At 40.9% G+C, this 23,645-nt stretch overlaps 2 protein-coding genes across 4 annotated transcripts in view; one reads left to right on the top strand and one right to left on the bottom strand.

The window, feature by feature from the left end:
- The window catches only part of LOC109627987 (brain-enriched guanylate kinase-associated protein), a 42,226-nt gene extending 36,323 nt beyond the window's left edge, over positions 1-5,903 (top strand). For all 3 annotated transcript variants that reach the window (XM_069536032.1, XM_069536033.1, XM_020084830.2), the window contains exon 7: positions 662-5,903. In XM_069536032.1, the coding sequence (XP_069392133.1) occupies positions 662-2,191 (1,530 nt within the window). In that variant the 3' untranslated portion in view covers positions 2,192-5,903. The remainder of the gene's footprint in view (positions 1-661) is intronic.
- Positions 5,640-23,614, bottom strand: wdr25 (WD repeat domain 25). The gene is made up of 7 exons (XM_020084550.2): positions 23,466-23,614; positions 22,082-22,804; positions 17,786-17,933; positions 10,570-10,700; positions 8,510-8,680; positions 7,356-7,496; positions 5,640-6,394 (listed from the first exon to the last, which is right to left on the bottom strand). The coding sequence occupies exons 2-7, from the start codon at positions 22,790-22,792 to the stop codon at positions 6,173-6,175; spliced, it is 1,524 nt and encodes a 507-aa protein (XP_019940109.1). The 5' UTR covers positions 22,793-22,804; positions 23,466-23,614; the 3' UTR covers positions 5,640-6,172.
- Positions 23,615-23,645: the final 31 nt, after the last annotated feature.

Below are 23,645 nucleotides of genomic sequence, written 5' to 3'. Positions count from 1 at the left end.
TCCTTGAAAGAGAAACAAGACAGGGAACATTTGAAAAGAGGAAATGTTTAAGTCAAGTAGAGATGTGACCGTTTTGTTGCATCATTAATCAATCTTCCTTTGTTCTGTTTTATGGAATGACAATTCTGAGATAAGTAAACAACAGAAAAAAACCATTAAAAATTTTAAATGCGATAGTGTCGGGAATAAGGCAAATAAATAAATGAACAAGTCATTTTCTGAAAGGTTTGTTACAGGGAATGAGTTGTGCATTTCCCCTGAGATACATGACCTGTCTGGACTCTGTGGGTGAAGGAAGAATTAATTATTTTCTAAACCATGACTATAGATTGAAATCCTTGAGGAACAGGTCACAGAATATGTTTGAGGAAGAGTTGATTGTAAAAATAACTAGAATGATGCTCAGAGAGCATTTACCTCTGCCAAGACCAAACATGAAACCCCCTCAAGATCCATAAAATCAATGAAAATGTTGAATCTCACAAAAAAAATCCAGATCCTCAACAAAATTTTATAAAGAAATGCAGAATAAAACTAAAACTTGATTTTTTTATCAAATCTGAAGACAGCATCCAAGATTCAACAACAAACCTCTGTGTAGATTTTCTTTGACTTCATTTCTTCATCAAGCTTCTTCTTTCTTCTGTCTTCTGTCTTCCAGCTGCCAGTTGATTTTCAGGAACGCATCAGTTCCCACATGGAGAAACATAATCGGGGCAGCGGCGCCACCATGGCAATGTGCCACACCAATTACACTGACGCCGTGCCCGCGGCTGTAATTGCCAAGGTCCTGGAGAAGCCAGAACCAGGAAGCAGTTGCCCTGTGACACGCTCGCCAAGTCCACTTCCGCCAGACGGAGTCTTTCTTACAGGATCGGGAAGCACTGATCACCTGAACCGTCGCATTTCATATAAATCCTCGGACTTGTACTGCAGCGATACTGCTCTCTACTGCCCCGAACGATGGCAGGATACGGAGCGCAGGCAGAGCGTTGACCTACATGGCACCGCGCTGCTTCAACTCCACGCCCAGAACTCCACTGACAGCAACCCGGAGGAAGAGGCGTACAACTCTGGAAGTTTCTCCCATGAACCTTCAGCCTCCTTCCACCACCATCACGAGTTTGGGACTGGTAGCCTCCCTGCTTCCAGTTCTTACTCCAGCTTCAGCCTGGCATCAGACGAGAAGGGTGGAGTGAGTGGTGGATGCGGGCGCACTGCCAGCAGCACTTTATCCTCCTCTCACCAGGGGCTCTACATGGACTGGCGAGATGGTGGCAGTGGTGACTATGAGCGCAAAAGCATGTCTTCCTATGACAAAGACAGCCCAAGTTTCCCAAAGTCCCACAGCATCCAGCACATGGCGGCCCCCAGGAGCCCGCAAAAGGGCACGTCACCAGCCTACACGAGGACGGCTTCTTGCTTCAGTGAACCATACCACTCCAGCTCCCTTCGACTGGCCTCTTCCCAGAGTATGGGATCTACAACCGGACTGGGCCCAGTTCGTGACCGAGTTATGGACAGTAGGGGTGACATCCAGGTCCCGGAGGACGACCTGAGCAGCCGTTGGAGACAGCTCAGTGTGGAAGACATCAACACCTTCTCATCTTCCTATCGTAACCTCACAGGGCGGGTCTCTCCGTACAGCTTCTCTGAGCGCCACTTTGCCATGGGCCCCTCCAGTAAGGTCAAGGGATCTCTCTACAGCAGCTTCCAAGATGGAGATGACGTCTTCCATAGCCACATGCTGGACCAGTGTTTTGCTGTGGGCCCCCCTTCGCCCAGCCGCAGTCCTAAACCGATGGAGCACCATAAGCCGGAGAAAACGTCTATGCTGTACAGAGCCAAGGACGACAGTCAGGACTCAGAGTGCAGTCTGTTCCTCTCAGGGAGCTCAAAAGACAAGGAGAGCAGCATGGGGGCCAGCAGCGCCAAGAAGGACTACGTAAATCTGAGCGCGGACAGCTCGGCCGAGTCCTTACATCACAGCTCCCTCGAGGCCTCGAGTCTTCAACACTACCCGAGCCCCCGACCCAGCGTCCGGCCTCGCCCGAGCTCCAGCTCCGCCCTCAGCGTCGGCCCCGCACTCCCAAAGAAGACCTCTCTAAGATACCAAAAATTTGGCAGCACGGGACTGACGAGGAAGGACAGTTTGACCAAGGCACAGCTGTACGGTACACTGCTGAACTGAACCCAGGAAGAGAGCTTTTCATTTTATGCATGACGATGATGATGATTCCTAACTTACTGTACTGTATGTCTCCCTGCAGCAAACATACTTGGTGTGATGGGATATTAAGATGTTGCTGTTTCATGTATCTCTTAGCCAAGGCACGTTTCATACAGCCTGCAACAATTTTTCTATTGTGTGTCACACGGTGTAGCTACCTGAGACCAGCTATTCAATGTTTTTAACTGAGGAGGATGATAAGAGCCTCTCGGATAAAGTTCACTGAGACATTCAACGCAGACCTGTGGACAATTTACTCTTATTTTGGTGTAAAGTACTGTTAGTAAAATCAGCAAAAGACCATTAACTCTTGCTCTAGTATACACAGAAAAGATAATAAATAAAGTGCATGTAATGGACGAACATTAATTACTCATGTTTGGGAGAGTTTATCTGATACATACCCTGCAAATAACCTGTTAAAAAGATTTATCCTAATTCTGTTAAAGATGCTGTACAATGCACATAGGTGAGATGAAAAAAAGTTTTTTAGCTAAATTGTTTCTCATGGGAACATTATCTGAAAGGGAAGGGTATGTTTCATGAATATTTTTCTAAATTGGCTGCTTAAAAGATATTACTAATGATGGAAAATAACACATAACAAGACACAAATTATACTAGTGTTAGATTTCACAGGTTGAAAGTTCAAAAACCCTAATTTAGTTTGTTAGAATAATAGATCTGAATATATATAAAGTCTATATATTAATTATAGTGTTGCCAGAAATGCACAAATAAAACAATGTACATTCAGTAGAAATGAAACCACATAAATTAAAGCATAATAGATCCAGATATGAGCTGCCAAGATTTTTAGCAAAACTCAGCTGTAATTTTTTTCTTATTTTTATATCAGAATAAGTTGAAATGTGAGACTGAAATTTCTCAGTAGTTACAAATATACAAATAAACCAGGACACTTGTGAAATTGCCTTAATCCTGTTCAGTGGACTGACTGGTCTCCTTTACAGCATCTAACAACTGTGCACATATGGTCTTTATCTGCTGTATTGTTAATGTACGTGTACAATTACTGCTACTGTTACTACATACAGCGTACGTTCTTCCTGTCAGATAACACACACGTCCAGTTTCTTGGAGGATTGAGTCTTGTTCGTAGACTGAGGGTATTTTTCAGCGGAGATCTCATCTGGAATCTGTTTCGTTTCAGAATGACGAGGATTAATTCCCGTCTACAATTCATGCAGCCGAGTTTCTGCAGACTCCTCGTCATCGTTGGCCCTGGTAACACAAAAACTAAAGTGCTGCTTCTTGTTTTCAGCAGAAATTACTAATAGGGAAAACTCACCAGGTAGATCTGCAAAGTCTGCATAAAAAGGAGCCGAGGAAACTGAACAGGTTGTTAAAAGAAAAAACTAAACAAAGCTTATTAAAGAGAATGTACAGTTGGTGTGTTGTTGTTACACCAGCATGCTCAGTTAGGCTATTTTAGAGAAAACACTGTGAAAATAGACAAAGCGTGTGTATCTACAGTTCGTACATAGAAAGTTTGCCCTGCTACTTCACAATAACGTCACTAGTCCCAATGGAGACAAAAGTACAATATTAAAAACAATATGTCAGTGCTGCCTCTTTCAGTGTGACAGGTGTTGAAGGTTTTCTTCCCGCCTGTGTAGCTCTACAGATCTGAGAGGAACGGTGACAGGAAGGAACTCAGCTTTGCCCTCGAGTGTTCTTTCTCTGAACGCCGCCGCGCTCCTACCTCTCCCGTTCCTGCAGATCTGGAAACTGGCTCGAGGTTGTTTATTCAGATTTCAGAACTGCTACTCTTCTCATTGATCTTGTGACATATATGAAGGTGAAACTGCAACACACAGGCCACTAACAGTCTCAGATAATATTTGGTTCACTGTAAAGGTTTGAATTGAATCACTGTACAGATAAGGGGGGTGAGGTGAGGATATATGGTATTTTTGTCGTGGACATAATGTATAAAAAGAGATGTAGATACTGCATACACAGTTATTACACTATGACTATTTTTATGCAGTTTTCAGTTGATGTTCTATTTATCGAATGTTCTGACCCTGAATGATGAGGCTGAAGTGTTTTTCTGTCCTGTCCTACCTCCAGCTCTGTTGCATGACAACAGGCCAGCTGTCCAAATGTCAACATGTGTGTCTGTCTGATGCATGGTTATATATTTTTTCTGTATGTTTATTTACTTAATAAAGACGGGTGTTGGGAAATACAGTGCACAGCTCCAAATATTATTTTATTTGTGTAATGTGATTTCAGGGTTCTAGTATTTACAGACCTAAAACCTTAACAATCTCTTTACTTTTTAAATAGATTTTATTTATCTACAACTCTTGAAATACTGATTATTACAAGAGTAACATAAAATGATTTCTGGACTTTATTTATTTATTTATAATAATCCAAAAACCTTGAAAGTCGGAAATCTAATAAAAAAATGTTTGCATGATTGAATCTAAGTTTTGAAGCAGTGCATAATGTTCAATAGGCTGAAAAACAATCTTAACTCTTAAAACATGATTTTGTGATTGAGTTTTCTTCTTTTTACACATTTTCAAAAATTCTAATTTTTACCAGTTTGAAACCTTGAAAACTCTCGATCTGAAAAAACTGGTTAGTACGTTAGAGGAAACTCGTTCTAAAGCGTTGAAACTTGAGTTTTGAAGGACAAATCAATATTTTGAATCTCTGTGGATGTTCGCCTGCTCTCCTGCAGTCTGAGTTTACACCCACTCAGAGATTTTTTGAAATTTTTGCCATTTTCCAAGGAAATAATTCATGGATCTTGATACAAAAAGTCAGGCACATTCAGGCCACTGATATCTAAGAGTGTCGTTTGGTGCAGCTTGATTGAATTTAAGGAACTACTCGGCCTTGGCAGAGGTTTCAAGGCCTTTTTTTTATTCTCTCCTGATATGTCTGATAAAAACATTTAACAAGGATCTTCTACTACATTTGCAAAGCAACTAAAACGCAGTAACTACTACATAAAAACTGCAGTTTCACAGTGGGAAATTTGCTAAGTCGTCCTTTACAGTGTTAATTTAACTCTTATTGACTAATAACAACTGCAGGGGCTGGGAAAGGGAAAAAAGTATTGAGCCATTAGAAGTTGCCTTTCCGCTTAACAGCTGTGTGTATTTTAAGGCCTATTCCACTTGACAGTGAAAAAAGATCATGAGCTTCTGTCTGCACAGCTCTGTTGTCGACTGGCAGGATTGTGGAAGAACCTGCCAGAGCTTTGACAGACATCAGCTTATTTTTTTTGCCTAAAGTTTTAAGATCTGTGGTGGTTCTCAGTGATTCTCTGAGCTGTCAGAGCGAAAGGAAGAAATCGTACCATGGCCGGGGAGAACAAACAGAGGAAGAGGGATTTGTACGCAGGATGCACAATAAAAAACACTTGTGATTAGAAAATGCCCAAAGACATGTTTTTCTTTTTGTTTTGACAAAAACTAGATGAACATAATAACGATGATGATGTCCCCTGGCTGTGTTTGGAGTGGAAAGCTGAGAATAAAAGCACTGACTTTGTGTGTGTGTGGCGAGACGGTTTTGCCATCGCCTACCACTTTAGATAAAACTCTAATAGTTCACTCTTTGAACTGTAAAGAAACTTCCTTTGATCTAATGCAGAGCGACTCTTCATGATTTCAGGATATTAAAACAATACAAGTTGGACCAAATATAAAAAAAACATGTAAACACAATAGTTTCATTTCATATCAATGGGAATGAGAGTGTGGGAGGTTTTAAAATACACAGTGTTAAAAAACTGTTTTCCAAAGGGAGTGGATAAGGTTCTTATCATCTTATACCAGGGGATTAAGGAGGATAAAGTCTCGAGGATGGATGTGCACATGAGTTTAATACAATCTTCATCTTGGCTAACCTGCTCCGTCTTAATTTTTTTTCTCCCCGCTTCATATTCTTGTGTCGTCAGTGCCAGATCTTGATCTCGCCGGCCCAGTCGCAGGTGGCAGCAGTTGCGGGCAGGACGGGATGCTGCGACACAGACAGACAGGGCTGGCTGTGTGCGTGGAGAGTGTGCAGCGCCCGGGCGTTGTGGTAGTCGTAGAAGTGAGCGGAGCCGGTGGCGCTCCCCGAGGCAAGGATGGTTCCATCCTGAGAAAACTCACACTGCACCGCATATCCCTCCACCTAGGGAACAAAAATATACACTATTTAGTTATAATTTATTAATACAAAATTGAATAAAATGTCAGCAGAATGGATTATAGCAGACATGTTGGAGAAATGAAGTGCATGTGATCAGACGTTTGTCAGTTCAATGCTTGATACTCTAGAATAAAAAGAGATTCACTTCCACATCCCTAATTATCACCTCTGGTGTGCCCTTGAGCAAGGTTCTTAAACCCCAACTACTTCAGTGGGTTGTGACAAGACTGTACACTTCAGATTCCTGGTGTGAATGTACTGGGAGCACGGTGTTCCTGGCATAAAGCACATGTGCTTAGTGAGTATTTCAAACACAAGTGGAACTACGCAGCAGTTTAATGGAGTGGAGGAGTGAGATGGTGTCGTTTTCTCTTCAGTGAAGCAGCAGCGAAGTAAAAACAGTCTGAAGAGGAAATTTGATCATGAGAAGATTTTTTGAAGATATCAACTTTATTTGTTGAACTCAATCAGCTGAAGCCGAAGATATTTGTTCTTGATCTGTGTCGCTGTATATAAAGAAAGAAATGATGCATGTAGAGAAGAGAAATATTACATGGAACTCTTTCATGAACCTATTTTATGTTTTCAGTTTTATTTTGTGGCAAATAAAAGAAAGAACAGGGGATTCAGTGCAAGATATTATTTTTGTTTACTGTTCATTTCTGGAATTTTCTAGAATCAACAATCTGGACTCCAGTGATGTTTATAATCTACAGATATATTCTGTTAAAATACTGTGTTTCTTTTGGGGTGAGGAGACTGAAAAGAAAACTCTGCAGACTGTGGATCTACATGAGCTGCAGATTACGATGAGTGTTTCTGTGCGTATACGTTGTTCTGCCTCTACTGTTTTGTGCTAAAGTTGTGTGTTTACATCCGATGGTGTTTTATTGATCAAGCCCCCACATGAATCCTCATCCCAGAGGCAACAGTCGTTACTGACCTTGTGTCCTTCGTATCGTCGCCTCTTGTTCATTCTATAGGGCTGCTGGGAGGAGAATGCCGCCATGTAGTTCCCATTGGTCTGGGCCACAAAGGAGTCCTCCAGCGGATGGAGAGCCAGGCTGGGGCACGTGTATCGCTCCTGATGGCAAAATGAGAGGAAGGGAAAAATCCAATGGGTGATTTTATTCATTGTTTGACCTTTTCTTGCTAATACAAATCATCGAGTCAGTCACATGTTAACTAGTCTATTAATCTGCGGAAGCCTTACGCTCTGAGGCACAGTGGACGAAACACTATCATGTAATTCAGTGAGGACACTGTTCTAATAGATTGAATTATATTGTGTTGCATGAATTTTCTGTTACTTCATGTGTCGACCTTCTTTATTTACAGTCTTTGATTCAGACTAGTTTGAAGAATTTAAGGTCGACTCAGACTTCATCTAACATACAATAAAATCTTAGTTCAGCTGCAGAAACACTGATTTAGAAATGTGAATTTATTCAACACGAATAGCAGAAAGGTTATTAAAAACATATTTAAAACAGGAGGCAGTTACTTCCTTCAACACTGTTGTAACTGTCAAAGTCTGCCAGCTCCTCATGCCTCATTACCAACACCAGGAGGTTCACACATTTTCAGGAATCTAGCTTAGAAGGAAAATGTGATTTGCTTGTTAAAATTCAAACAGTTTCTTAAAGGTACAGTGTGTAGAATTTTGAGATATCTAGTGTTGAAGTTGCATGTTGCAGCTGAACACCCCTCACCTCACCCTCTCCTTCCAAACATGAAAAAGAACCTGTTGCAGCCTTTAATTGTCATAAAAACTCAAAAGGTGTTTAGTTTGTCCAGACTGGACTAATGTAAAAAACATGGCAGCCTCCGTAGAGAGGGTCCCCTCAATGTAAATATAAGGTATTTAAATATAAAGGGTCTTTTCTGGGGTAAAGAAAACCACAATTCATACAATTTAGATGAAACGAACCAGTGAAAACATCATGAGGATTATTTTACATTAAATATCTGCAAATAATTCCCTTTCACCTAAATCTTACACACTGGACCTTTAAGTTTTTAAGCAGACCATTTTAATGTATTGTGCAAATCAGCACTGAATGTTTTCTTTCTCATTCACAGAGAGATTTCTCTTACATGGTAGATCTGATTGGAGAGCTTGGCTGCTGTCTGGTAGTCCCAGGCGATGAGGGTTCGGTCCGCAGAGTCTCTGCTCACACAGTCAGAAGTGGTTATGAAGTCCTGACCGCCTCTGAGAAACAGGATGTCCAATGTCTGCTGGATCCCTGCTTTGTACATTTTAACTATCTGGAAACACACACACACACAAAACACAAAAGAAATTAGCATTATCAATCAACAATGCAGTAGGAAGGGTTAAAAAGTTATTGTACCACTCTCAGTATATTTAGTCTAATTTAACAGAACATGTGCTGACAGTATTTTCTTAGTTTGAATGATGTCCATGACTCTCAGCTCAGAAAAAGCAATTAACAGAAAGAAGAGAAACTTCTGGACCAAACTAGAACCAAGTGTTTGTACTTCTTGCTTTGAAAGACTCACAATCACTTGACCTGATGTCACTTAAAAAATCAGTACAGTACATTAGTAGAACTAATGGTCTATCAGATGAGGTGAGTTGCTGCTGTACAGGTAATTAGTTACAAATATCACTTAGGACTTTTGTTGATTACAGATAAAAAACAGTAAGTTGTTCACAGACCTGTGATTCGCTGCCAGTGTCTTAGATTTTTTTCAGCAATTAATTCATATATAAGAAAGTCTTGTCTTGAGCATCTTAAAATGAACAACAAAAGCTTAAAGAGACTTAAAACCAATAAAGCAGCAGGAGAAACAATGTATGGTTCAACTGTAGTAAATGAGAGAAGACATCGAGGGAGAGTCGGTGTTGATGTAGAGAATGGTTTATTTACACCCGTCATTGCTCAGCCAGTCTTATCAGATCAGATTAACTCAGGGTGCTTGATCGGATTAGGTTTAATTTCAGAGCTGCAGAGCGAGTGGCAAGAAACTACATGGTACATTACACCATGATGACTCTTCAGCCCAAACTGTCTGCAGCTGCTCTAGTTCTGCTGTGTAACCTGAACTTAATAATCTTTGCTCTTTACAAAGAACTTCAACATGAACATCATGCATCCAGTTCATGAGGCTTTTTAGACAGACTGTTTAACGTTGTGTCTGTGAGTGAGCTGGTCAAGTTCTGTTTTGGGGACAGGGGTGAAAACATAACCTGTGCATGGTGCCAAAACATTTCTCTTAAAGAGAAAAAATATTTTCACAGCACGACAGAGGTAGCGTTAAATGAACTGACCTAATTTAGACCTAATATTTTAACATATACAGGATTTAAGGCCTAAAATTCAGATGACTGCATGTAACTTTTTAAGACCCCATGGAAAAGACCCTGCAGGGAATAATTCATGAAATGTGTGTATTTTCCACTGCTTGATTGAATTTAAGGCCCTCGGAGGAGATATGTGCACTTACTGAACAACATTCTAGATTATCTAGTGGGGGTAATTACACACACACACACACACACACACACACACACACACACACACACACACACACACACACAAACACACACAGGGCTAAGACCTCTTTATATACAGTCTATGGCTAAGACTGACAGGCAGCTCAGACTCTCCAGCATTAACAGCCTTGCTGAGCACAGGTCTGTGTGCACACTGCAATTCACACATACACAAACAGGCAGAGGCATTCCCTGCTGTATTAAACATAAAACCCTGCTGGGAGACGATTCAGTTTGCCACAGAGTAGAAATTACATGTGAGCCTTCAGATTCTGAGGAAGTAAATAGGATTAACATATAAAACAGTCCATTAGACTTAATAGCAATATTATGCTGCAGTTTCATAGGAACAATTTGAGAAATTTGCTTTGAATAATTAGTGCGATAACCTGCAGTGTTCCTCCTCTGTATGCAGCAGTATGATCCTCAAAGTGAAATATAGCACAGTTCATTGCACAGGGCCAAACGTGGACTACCTTGTTTGTACTGGTGTGTAACTGTCAGTGTGTGCAGGAGGGAGTTGTGAATGAGGAGCTTGTGTTAAAATATACAGCTCACATTTATAAAAGGTCAAACAACATTCGGTGAACCAGAGTCAATAAGAATGATAAACTGATAGCAGGTTAATAAGTTTGACCTTGCAGCTGCGAGAGTCCCAGGCCTTGACCACTGAACTGTGACCTCCGCACAGGAACACATCTGGGCTGCTGGGATGCAGGACCGCACACATCACCTTGAACTGGTTGTCAAATTTCACTTTCTGCTGCCCTGCACACATAGAAACAAGACGGGAGAATAAGATCGATGCTTCTTTGAAAGAATAAATCTTTCATCAGCACTGAACTTTTAGATGATGTACGACTAACTGAAGTATGGTTGGAATAAGACATACATCTTGTGATAACAGCGAAAATTCTTATGATTAAGAGTCGTTTACTAATTTTAACTCTGATAAACAATACCGCGGATTCAGAAAATAGTCAGATCCTTTTCAATTTTCCTGAAACAGGAAAAAGAAAGATCAACTGAAAGCAGAAAGATTACCACCGTACCGTTAATATTTATAACTCAGGAACACATCCTTCACTTGAGATTTAAAAAATCCAATGGACAGTATTAAATGAAATAATACTGTCTCCACTGTGTGATTATTTAGCTCCTGTAGGCACACATTTTGGATTTAATGTGTATCCAACCAGTCGAGGGTTATATATAAAACATATGAGACACCTTGTAAGTGAGTGTGTCTGTGAAGTGATTTCACCTGAGTGTGTTGCCTACTAAGCTAAGGAACAAATCTTTAGCTCAACTCTGACCCCTGGCTCTCCAGACTGAACTGTACACAACATATGTTTCAACTACATTTCCTCTGTGATACATATTCTTTTGAAACTTCTCTTTGTTTAGTTAACTGAGCTCGGTGTGAGGATACACACCGATACACTGCCTTTGCTGATAAAGAGAACGATTCAAAAACAAACTCACTAATAAAAAAAGATACAGTAAATCTGCTGCTGAAGATAGTGTTCTCAACTCAGAGCGATGCTTGAAATTCATGAAGGAATGAAATGAAACAAGGAGACGCCTTCTCTGATCATATCAGGTCAGAGGAAGGATCCGCTTGTTTAAAGGCTTCAGTTTCTGATCAAACATGTTCCTGTCACAAGAAGGAACTTTAGATGATTTCACACAAACCTGTGGAGAGTTTCTTGTGATAAAACACATCTTTTACTCTTTATCATTCGATGTCCGAGGTCTGTTCAGCAGCTGAACTGTGAGCCTAACTCTCTGATGATGGGAGGTAATAGGACTGACCGAGAGGACTGCATGGCTGTTGGTACTTAGTGTGCAGGTTGCATTATATGTGCCAGCGCCTGTCTGTGTTTTCCAGACAGAAGCACTTCATAGACGTCAGCGTCTGAAAAGCTGCTTGACTTTAACACTCAAGACAAAAAGATAATCTAAACTGACACAGTGACGTCGATAACTTAAACACAAAAACAATAAAATATCAAGCCTCAGTTACTTTTCTCTGTCTGTATTTGAAAATGACTTTTTTCGTTTTATGTATCTGTCCCAAAAAATCCACATCGGTTGGGATGTAACGATTGCACCTTTATATACAGTTTATTTTATTTTGCACACACACAATAACCTTTTAAACAAAGTACAATCAACCTACCCATCTTTTCCTTGATTATCTGAGCTTGTATAGTTTTATACTATATGTGGTTAATTAGCATTAAAACCAAAAAGTGTAAGCGACAAGAATCCTTTTTTTAGGAGTTGTGGGTGACAGCATCACTTCATGGACATCAGCGTCTGAAAAGCAACTTGATTCAAACTCAACTAAGATAATCTAAACTGACACAGCGACGTCGAAAAGAAGAAAACACTGTTTTGGCTACAGGCGGCTTTATCTAAATCAATTAAAGGATGGCACACTTAAAAACAAAACAAAAACAGTAAGGGGATTAAATATAATTAGGGCTGACAGGGTGCGACCAAAAAAGTGTTTTGTGGGAAACCACGAAGACAGCTACACGAGGAATCAGACGACGAGCCGGCAACTCTGTCGAAGGCTATGCAAAGCAGCACCCCTCAGGGCTCAACGGCTCCTCATTAATTCTCTGACGAAACAACCTCCAAAACAGGCTGAGGCCGCAACTGAAACGCTCTTTATTACACACGTGTTCCAGGATTTTCCAACAAAGTCTGGTTAAAAGGATGAAACCTAATGCAGGAGCAGCTCGCTCCCAGATTCAACTGCATTGATTCCAAGTTATTATGTGTAATTTCATCAGACTCATGCATCCCGCTTAATTGGCTTACCCCTAGCAATGACGGGGAAGATCTGTCATCAAGGGTTTAAACTCATGTTTGGCAAGATGACGAGGAACCAACAGTCCCCTCATAATAACTGGGGCCTAGTCGTGTTTTAATTAAGTAAGATTAATTAGTTGGCTTGAGAGGGGTGATAAGGGAAGACTGCAGTGATCTGTCCCTCCCTCGCTGTGGTCGACTTTGTAGTTGTGAAAGAGCTGTGATCGCACTGCAGAGCTGACACACAGCGGAGGAGGACAGAGACGAGGACATTAAGGGTGATTGGGACAGCAGGGATGAGCGTCTCAGAGCAGAGGGAAGCAGATGAAATGATATTCTGCCTCATTACCAGATCCCCCAACACACTGTGCTGTTGCAGTACAAGAGGAAAGGTTAGGAGCACATAACTTGGTATTTTTGAAAAGCAATTTGTATTTGTGTTTCACAATAAGTATGTGCAGAGTCATGGTAAACAAGAGGGTAAGAAATATTTTTTATGTGTTTGCATTCGAGAATGTTACAGAAGGTTTTATAAACCAAGGAAACTCCACAAATTTTGGCAACAGTGAGTTTTTTTATGGCTAATGATCACGACCATAGACTGTAGGTAAAGATGGACGATGCGGTTGCTCATCAAAAGTGAAGCCAAAGCATCTCAATCAGATGGAAGCATCTCTTTCTGATTATTTGAGCTTGAATAGTTTTCAAGTTTCATGAGCTTAATTAGATTCCATTCAAAACAAGCAAACAAAGTCTAAAAGTGTAAACAAGAGGAATCGTCACTCTTTTTTTCCCAGAGTTGTGGGTGACAGACGTGACTACTGACAGACTTATGTGCTGAATATAAAAAAGTCCTGGAGGCAGTAGGGAGACAGGACAGTTGAGAGGTAAAATGACATTAAAAAAATTGTATAAAGCTAAAAAATCACTGCATTCATAAACCTCTGAGAACCTCTTCTATTTCATGTTGGCTGCTTCTTAGATCACGTTTACTCTGTTGTCGATGATTGGCACTGATAGAAGTTATAAATGAACCCATCATCTTTTTGAAACAAGGGTCTGTTTCTATTTTCTGTCACATAACAGGGTAAAGGCTGTTTCAATCGAGCAGGTAACCATTGCAAAATGAAGCTTTCAAACTAGGTCACAATGCAGATCTGCTTTGCCGGTGGCATTTGGAGTAAAAGCTCCTGTGTGTGAGCTGCTGCTGCTGCTGCTGCATCGTCTCCGGGCGAGCTACGCTTAATTCTCCTGAGTCCATACAGCCAGAAGGTGGGGATAAGGCAAAATGAAAAATGTGTTTGAAAATGCATTCATTGTGCACACTGTATTGTTTCAGTGTTTATGAAAAGTATTGTTCAAACTTTATTGGCTGTGGAAAACAGTGGCTGCAAAAACTGAGTCAAGCTATTGACTCATTCTTTTAAATACAGGCGGCAGGTTTTGCAAACAAAAGTATCCAAAGATTGATGTTTTCCTGTTAACCTGATAAAATATTACACAATAAATGACTCAACTTATGTGCACACTTAAGAGAATTATATTGTACTAATATCTTAGTTAAGTTTGTGCAAGTTAAAATCACTTTATTGTAGCAATCTATAAATCTAAACGCTGCCTGTCCATATGTGGAATGCATATCTTAAGAACTGTTCCTCGTATCGACGTCACACTTGGAATGTGTATCGTTAAGGACCGGAGGAAGTCAAATGTTGAATTAAGTGGAATCTGGACACGTTGTTTGTTCAATAAACTTTAAAAGGATGACTAACAAGCACTGCAGTAGTAAAATACATAAAACTATGATGTATAAAATACTTTTTTACAGTGTTGCATCTGATGTAACTGCAGCAAAACCCTTACCCATTTATTAAACAAGAGGCCTATAACAAAAATACAGTGCAAAAACTAACTGAATATAAGTTTTACTGTGTAAAGGAATAAGGAACTCGTGGGTTGCACAGCCGGCTCAAACATATGTTTTAAACAAATCTTTTTCTGTGAAATGACCCCAGACTCAGCACCACACTGTGATTTATTGTTTTGCCCTTGTACAGCTGCCACGTGTAGCTCGTGGCTCATCTTTCAAAGTAATGCAGTGCAAGCTCCACCTCAGAACCTAACTATTGTTAAAGCCTTTAGCAACATTCATCAAATATGATTCAGCAGAGGCAAAGTGAGGTGAGGGCTAATGCCCACTCCAGCACTGCCACCATCTTTGTGTATTATTGTTTGTTTGGTTTTTTCTGAAAAAGCAAGGACAGTCTTCTATCTGCCAGCGCCTGGAGGGATCTGGACAGATGACTCGAGTCCTGCATACACATGCATGATCTGACACGCCAAACTGTGGGAGCCCGTGGGGGTATATGGGAATATTTTCCTATGCCAACCTCCACCAATCAGCTTTCCCAAGGACAGCAGGGAAAGCATTGGACAACAGCTGCCACTTCACACTAATGCCCTACAGATGAAATTCATTTATTCCACTCCCCAACTCCTACTCTCTGCGTCTCTCATTCTCTGGATTTATTCTGCCCCTTTTCATTTCTTCCTCCAGCATTCTTGCTCTCCTCTTCCATTCTCTCTTTCTCTGCATTATGCCTTTTAACCTACACTCCCTCCATATATCTTCCTCTCCCGCTACAATTGCTATTCAGCTGTGGCCCACGAGCAGTGGAAATAAGACTCTACAAACTAAAGCAGACACAGGGATAACTGCCGAGATGCCCACACACTATTCTGAATGCAATAGGTCTCAAATAATTGCAATTGTGTGTAAACATATAGAGCGCTGCAGCATTTAGTTGGGTACACTGGTGAAATAGGGGGTCAGGTGTCCTACAAGACTCCTGCTGATCATTAAAGGGCCTGCTGCCTCTAGTGAACAAGCTGTGTTCTTTGTTAGAGCTGAGAGACTCTACATTACTGTGAAGAGTGTAAAGATCACATTAACTCTGATTACACTCCGACATGGAAAACACTCAGCCCTCTCAGTGTCCCATCAAGCTTAGTAGAGAGAGTGATAGCACACCTGCTGCATCAATGTCGGGAGCTTCATCAAATTTTTAAATATCCATGATTATGCCAACACCTGAGTAGCCCGATCGTTTTTGTCAGGAATGTAAATCCTCTAAAAAGAAGAGATTCGCAGCTTTACCATGTTGTGATGAGGACCAGAGTTAGGCTGTATTTAAATTATTATGAGACAAATTATGCATCTAGCCTGGCCTCTGTGTTCTTTATACTCATCAAGTTTGATTGGTTTGTGTCAAAACATGACCTCCTCGGCAGAGTGAGGGAACAGGAGTATGAATAATAAAACGTCATTAAAATAAAGGACTGTGATTTACATGTGAGGGCTTTACTTTGTGACTTTACTTCAAAGCTGTAAGTCTGAACCTACTTGGACGTCCTACTGTGCTGAGCAAAGCACTGGCAGCTACCAAAGTGTAAAGTACCTAAAATAAACACTTGTTTGTTTATGGTTGTAGTAGGTGACGTTGCAGTATAAGGTCATAGTGGCTGCTCCTGTGGTGATGTATCCATTATTGATCTCCTTCCTGGAGCTGCCTGTGTGTTTAATGGGCTGGCCAAGCTATTATCCGTAGGCTTTATTGGCAGTATTGACAGACATGCTGAGAGGGGAAGTGCAAACGGCAGCAAGTCATCACAGCATCGTGTTGACCCTGGAGATGTAGATGCCACAGGGCTTCAAAACAAGGTCTGTTGTGTGCTGTTGGGCTCATTTTGTCCAGCTTCTCTGCGGTGGTTTTGAACTAACTGTCACCGTCACATGATGCACAAATACGAGGCTGTAAATTATTCCTTCAATCTGATCAATTTTGCAAATAATTCTTACACATATTTTGAATTCAGGTGTCTAGAATTCATTCTAGTTACTGAACAAGAATGTCTACGTGTTGTTGACTGTCGGAATGAAATGCTTCCATCCTAGCTTTGCATAATATAAGCTTTACCTTGAAAAAGCTTGGTATGATCACGCAGAAGCAAGAGCAAACATAATGAGCCTGTGGATTTGACTCCAAGTGGAGGTTGTGTGGACAAAAATGTCACAAAATAAATGTTTTCAGAAAGTTAAGTGTGGAGAAAGAGAGAGATGTGGCCCATTTAGCGTCCGTCTCCACTGAGGCACGTTGCTTCCATCCAACCTAATTTAGAGGCTTCTCCCTACATGAGACGGATGATTCCCTACAGTGTCACTGGATTTTTTTTTCAGGTCTTCACCGCACACAATGAAATGAAGAAATGAAAATACAATTGCAAGGTGTAAATATATATGCTCATCCAATCTTATCTTATCTTAAATATAGCAAATAACAATAATAAATGCCAATATTTGATGAGTATTTGATAATAAAATAAAATAATATTATTCTGTTAATGCTTAAACAGAATAATGTTAAACCGTTAAGATGCATTGTGATAAAGTACTGGCAAACATTACTATAGCTGCAAATGTTCAAAAGTGGCTGGGCTCAACAAGAATGGTGGCTTCATTTTCATTTAGAGGAAAGTATTTGTCATTTCTTGGCTGAGTCTTTGTGATGTATTCTCTTAAGAAATGTGGATTTAGAAAGTGGTGATGGATGAAATGGGTCATGGCTACAGAGAGAGAGAGCTTTGCAATTTATACAATAGGTTTAAACAGGTTTTGTGACCCAAGGCAATTTAAAGACAATCCACACATTAATTACTAAACTAACTTTAAATTTGCAGGAAGTCAAGTTTCCAAGGAGCTCTGCTTTCCCACAACAACAGCAATCTGCTCGGAGACTGTTTGTTCAAGCTGAGTTTAAATTAAATAAATGTAAATCGTTCATTATTTGAAGAATAAAGGCACATCACAGCTGTTCTGGTGAGAAGCAGAGGACTGTGGACAAATGCGTTGTTGTATCTGATGTCGAGTTCAGTTTAGGACAAAGTCACAATGACACACTTCAAAAAGTAAATCTAGTGCTTTGCTTCATTGTGTTCTCGAAACCTGCAGAAAGAAGAGTGATGCCGCTCACCCGTCTCCACGTCTGTGATCACAGTCGTGTTGTCAAATGACCCAGTGAGGAGGTGTCGCCCGCAGGGGGTCCAGCAGGCATCACGCACGGCTCCCGAATGGCAGGTGTAAACCCTGAGGCACCGTCCGCTCTCTGCTCCGTCCCACACCTGCCGGGCACAGACACATCGCATCGAGCCAGAGTCACAAACACAAATCGACAGCAGCAACAAAGTCATTTTTTTTCACTGACGGTGCACAAGCTGGAGTAGATTTTATTGTTCTGCTCCCACTGCATGGAGTCACAGCGTGTGCTTCAATGAAGAGAACTGGCGCTGCTAAACAATCCAATAATTCAAAGGATTATTTAAGTAATTTGTTCTAAGTCTTTGTAAGATACTTTTTACCAAGCACTGTCGTGTGAGAGGAAAGGTGCTTTCTGAAACAATGACACTGACCCTTGTTTCCTTTACAGCAAACCTGATGTTTGCAGTCTGACATAGAAGCAGTGGAAAAGAGCAGAAAAGTCAGACATGCTGTACTTTCCTCCTCAAAAAACAAGTGGAAAGGACTGTTGTGCCCTGGACGATTTTTCAAGGCAGTTTACACGCGGAGGTCAGACTTGGCCACTGCTCTCGCCTCTGAACAGAGACAAAATTGATGAATAAATCAAAATTTTCTACCGAGCTGTCACAAATGATGCAGGTAATGTGCACTCCAGCTCTGAAACTCTTTCCTGTGTGAACAAGAACTAGTGAATAGAGGCTGTCTGGTTTTCCATATGAGCCTTCCTCTCCTAAAGTCTACTGTTATTAAAGAAAATGAAAATACTGAGCAAAAGTGCTGCTGGATAAAATGACAGAATTGATAATGACTGTGATTACCCATGTTTACAGGGGCATTGCTTTTGACCAACCCAACGCACCATAGTTTTTCAGATTCTTAGCATTATCTAAATTTTATTATGTAGATTCTCAAGCTGCTGGATTATCCTATTTGATGTATTGTAAGGTATCTAATAAAAAGGATTTAAAAGCAAAAGAAAACTTTGTAATTAAGTATTTTGACTAATTTCATTTGAATATCCCCTTAAATCCATTTCGTGTGAGTGCTATGGCTTTAATGGTTTTACATACAAAGAGCAGAAGAGATCAATAACTCAATGTAATGCTGGTTGAAAGTGTGATATCATGGAGCCAATAAAGTGCAATAAGAAAAAAAGACCTTATTCAGCCACATTGATAGTTACTATAGTTACCTGCACCATAGAGGTTATTTTTTCACCACTGTCCACTTGTTTGTTAGTTACAAAATAAAATCAACTCAACCAATTTCGATTTTGACAGGGTTTTTTCCAAAATGTTTCAAAAACAATCATTTGGCAAACAAGCTGGTCAATATTGTGACATTTTTTCATTGAAGCCGTGTTGATATAGATGAAAGATTTTCTGTCAAGGCAGGTTAAAGCACAAAAGAGTCTCCCTGAAGCCTGGCCTGAAATTCAGTGGGTGGTCTGGTGCCCACTGTGGTGAGATGTGAGATTTTACACTAATGATGATTTTTTGCATCACAGAGGAACTTTGAAGATTTTTGCAACAGCTCCCTCTCTGCCTTTTTCTGTTTCATTATTAAAGATGACTCCTCCATACAGCATATGAAATACACAGAGCAGTGCTGTGGCTCCCACTGGAGTCTGACAGGGAAGAGAGATAGATGGAGGGGACAGTGACATATCAATCCAGCAGGCAGCGGTTTAACAAACAGAATGCCAGAGATGCCTCCAGGGTGAAAAAAAGAAGTAACAGAGACGAGAGTATAAACTTTTGCTATCTAAAAAGATAAATATCCATTAAAACTATTTCCATTCACTGTGGAACAAAAATTGAATCTCCATTGTGTGATCTTGGGGAAACGCTGCCACCTCAAGGTAATTTAAAAATCTGTTCAACAGCAACTGATGCTCAGATCTATTGTCACAAAACAAAACATTAAACTTTACACAGACTTGGTTGTTTTGACTACACAGTCTCCAGGCAGCTGTGAATGACGACATAAACGATATACACCCTTAACAACACTATTCAATGCACACACAATTGCAATAATTTCGTACAATGTGAGACCTGTGCATGGGTGTGAACGAGCGCTTGTTGATTTGCATCCCCTTTAATTTCACCGGCCACTTAACAGACACGCCGAGCGGATCCCCGGCGATGACTCATTGGGGTAATCTGCTTTCTCTTGCTTGCTTACTCTCTGTAATTAAAACTAAATTGGTATTTGTGTTATCAACCTAAAACCGCTGCCTTACACCTGCCGTAGCCATGGTAACATGAGGCTGCAAACAGGCTGGAATGATAATAGTCTGCCTCTGCCTCTGAGGGACTGACAGACAGGATGGAAGAAGAGGACTCTGAAGCCTGAAGGATGTCTGTGAAGAAGCACATGGGCGAGTGTGTAAAGATTTCATTGTGTGTGTGCCCCCCGCTCCTCTGAAAAGCTTGTGTGCTGAAATACATAATTAAAATCACTATGAAGAGATAGTAAAAGAATAATGTATGACAAGCTGTAATGAAGCAAGAAAACAATGTCACCGGAATTTCCCCTCATCAATTTATGTAAATAAATAATCATTAGCTGCACCCCTAAGATACTCTGGGTTGTGAGAAAATGTTAAGGACATTTTTATGGACGTTATTTGCTGCCTCACCAATAGGTTAATAAATGAATCTACAAATGATCAATAATACTGCTAATTGTTAGTTACACATATATATACATATAGTATAATATAGTAAAGTAAAGTATAGTATAGTGCATGGTTAGGTCCTATTAATAGTTTACTGGTTTCAACCATTGACTGTATATAAAGTTGGATGAGACGACTGCTCCAAAAAAGTGAAACCATAATGAATTGATTGCCCCCAGATGGCTGACAGCAGTACATGTCATTGGCCTGCCTCCTCCATGTTAGTGGATGGGACATTGACAAAACCAAAAAGTAAAAATACATGTGAAATAAAATGTTCTTAAGGACGGTTTCTGTCATTTATGTATGTCCAATTGTTCATTTTCTGGTCAATTTGGCTTTAATAAGTTATGTAATGCTATTAAAACAGGCTGAAACTTGATTGGTCGAGAATATGAATCAGCAGGCTCCACCCTCCCGCTGTTCAGACTCAAACAAAATGTGGAAAATGTCAGCGTCCAGGATACTTTGCCTTTATTTCTGAATAGTGGGAAAAAGTGAAAACGTGTTGTCCATCTTTATATACAGTCTATGGTTAACACAGTGAGAAGCTACAACATTGTTGCTATGGTAACCTGCACTTTCTTGTACTGTGTTTTCTGAGCTAAATGTGTTTTTTTTTTTTAAATCATTTTAGATCAAACATGTCAGATCTGAATCACATGGTGCTTTCATAACTGACACTTCACAGTCGGAGTGCATGGCACAGAGAAGTAAGAGCATATCACATGCACCTCTGTCCCCTGGTTTCACAGAGCACAGGTTCAGACAGAGAAGAAGACAAATCCCTGCATGCAAACAGTCTTTTCTCTCCCTCCCCTCTCTACGGGTCTCCACCATCTGCTCCAAACAGCCCTTTCCAGGTGGGAAAGAGGTGGCTGCCATGCTGCTGCTGCACTTGTATAGTTATGCAAATGACCTGATGAATATTTAAATTGTTAATTATTCAGATCCATCTCGGGATATGGGAGGGCTGGGAGATTTCGTACAGGGGGAGAAATATCTTGTCACAGGCAGACACCTGCACTGCTTGACCTTTACAGTTGGGAAATGAGGGATTACTTTTTCTGGTGTGAAATACAAAAAAGGGAAACAGGAAGTCCCACAGGTCTTGGCATACATTCAACTGACAATGACAGATATGATTCTAAAGAAAGTGGTTTATGGTGCACTTATAAATGGAGGCAGCAGGGCAGATATTATCCCCCTGCTTGTAACACCATGCCAATTAAAGTCAGGTAAAGTGATTATCCCCTCAGACCTCCCCGATGCACTTGGCACCTGCCTGGAACTGTGTTGATAGATGGATTTTCGTGCTCCAGACCACCACGCTCACATATTATGTAGCACGCAGCATGAGAAAGCATTTTATCACAAGAAAAAATACATCAGAGAGATCACTAAAACTTGAATTGCATAAGCCAGTTTGAATTAAGTAAGAATTGCGTGTGCAGACATAACAGCACAACAGAAAACCCTCTTTCTGGGCTTGCATCAGTCTAAGCAATCTTAAGTATCATTGCACAACATTTCTAAAGACAGTGATACCCTTGTTGCTGCTGTCATTACCTTGAAAGTCTTGTCCATGGAGGCAGAGAGCAGCAGATGACTGAGATGAGGCACAGGACACCACTGCACAGTGTTGACTGGGCCCTGGTGTCCTCCCAGACTCATCAGAAGCCTCCTCGGGATCCCTGCCGCGCCGGGTTTCTGAGCGAGATACGGCTCAACTCTTGCAGACACATCAAAGAGAACTTGGTTTTCCCCGGCCCGTATCCCTGGGACATGCTCTGCTGAATGCTTTGGGTCCTGAGTCTCAACTGAAGTGGCAAGTCTCTGTCTCTTAGGGATGTACGGTCTGATACCAGACGGGACACTGTGGTGTCTTTTGGCCTGGTTCAAACCATCACCAAAGCATTGTGGCATGTGAGGAAGAGACTGGAGTGGAGAGATCTTCTCCTGAGTTGCAGGTAAACTCAGAGGAGCTGCAGTATCTCCAACACGATTATGCTGTGCTGCCCTGCTTCTGGAATATTTCATCCCCTGATCAAAATGGGGTTGTGGGTGGGGGTGTAATGAGGAGCTGCTTCTTTCTGAGATGTTTCCATGATGTTCCAACAATGTCCAGTCAGGGTCTGGGTGAAAACCCTGAGCGCTGGGTGTCACCTTTGAGTTATTATACAACACAACGTCCTGGCTTTGTTCACAGGATCCAGTTTGTACAGAAGCAGGTGATTCATCCTCTGACTCTGAATCCTCGTAGGACACTAATGAAGACATCTTCTCATGACTCTGTCAAACACACAGGGACAACAGGTGAGAGGCACTTATTCCATCAGATACCCGAAGGTGACATCTAGTGGTGGCTTGGAGTCATGCACCAACAAGCAGCAGATTCACGAGTAACTTTAAAGTAGATTTGTTGACATAAACATGACCTGACCTGGAAGATTAACCAGCAATGTATAAATGTTTTATTTGAGTATTTATTGTCACTAGTGAGGTGAAATGTAAAACTTCCAGGCAGAGAAATGTCAAAAAGGAAAATCCACTATGTGATGTCATTGTGATCAAAATAATAACAATAAAGACAGGATCATTTTCTTGAGAGCCCGGAATTTAGAGTTACGCACATAACGCAGACAAACTGCGTAGTTCCCTTGCCAACAGACATAACAGCGTAAAATTAGCCAGCTAGGTCATTTTGTTAGCTTCATACAGAGCAAACAAACAGCTGCAGCTATCGTTGTTGTGTTTAGTGCAGTTAAACCACATTTAAACTCTGGACGCTGTCACTTCAAACCTTTGCTTTAACTTTAACAGCACGTTTACATTAGTGTTGCAAGTGCTACCAGTATAGCAAATTAAGCTAACGTTGTTCATAAGCTTCTCTGACTTCAAGTTTATTTAATGCTAAAAACAGAGTAAAGTTACCCGGTGAGTCTGTTTGTACCTGTTAGACCTGGAGTCCGTGATAACACCGACAATCTGTCCAACTTCGGAGTCCATCAGTAACACGCTGCTGAAAACATCCCGCAAAACCATCTGACCGCTTTCAACGTTTCAAAATAAAGCATTGTTTCCGTTTTGCCCACTCGCGTCTCAATCATTTGCCGCGTAAATACTTTTATTT

This window comes from Paralichthys olivaceus, chromosome 12, assembly GCF_024713975.1.
Source record: "Paralichthys olivaceus isolate ysfri-2021 chromosome 12, ASM2471397v2, whole genome shotgun sequence".
NCBI classification, from domain to species: domain Eukaryota; kingdom Metazoa; phylum Chordata; class Actinopteri; order Pleuronectiformes; family Paralichthyidae; genus Paralichthys; species Paralichthys olivaceus.
This window is presented reverse-complemented; position numbering and strand designations above follow the sequence as displayed.

Excerpts from the sequence above, each read along its gene's own strand:
- wdr25 (XM_020084550.2), bottom strand. The coding sequence starts at position 22,792 with ATGTCTTCATTAGTGTCCTACGAGGATTCAGAGTCAGAGGATGAATCA. Across the intron at positions 17,934-22,081 it reads CCATGGACAAGACTTTCAAG|GTGTGGGACGGAGCAGAGAG; the intron begins GTAATGACAGCA and ends TGTGCCCGGCAG. Across the intron at positions 7,497-8,509 it reads TCTCCAATCAGATCTACCAT|GAGCGATACACGTGCCCCAG; the intron begins GTAAGAGAAATC and ends TTTTGCCATCAG.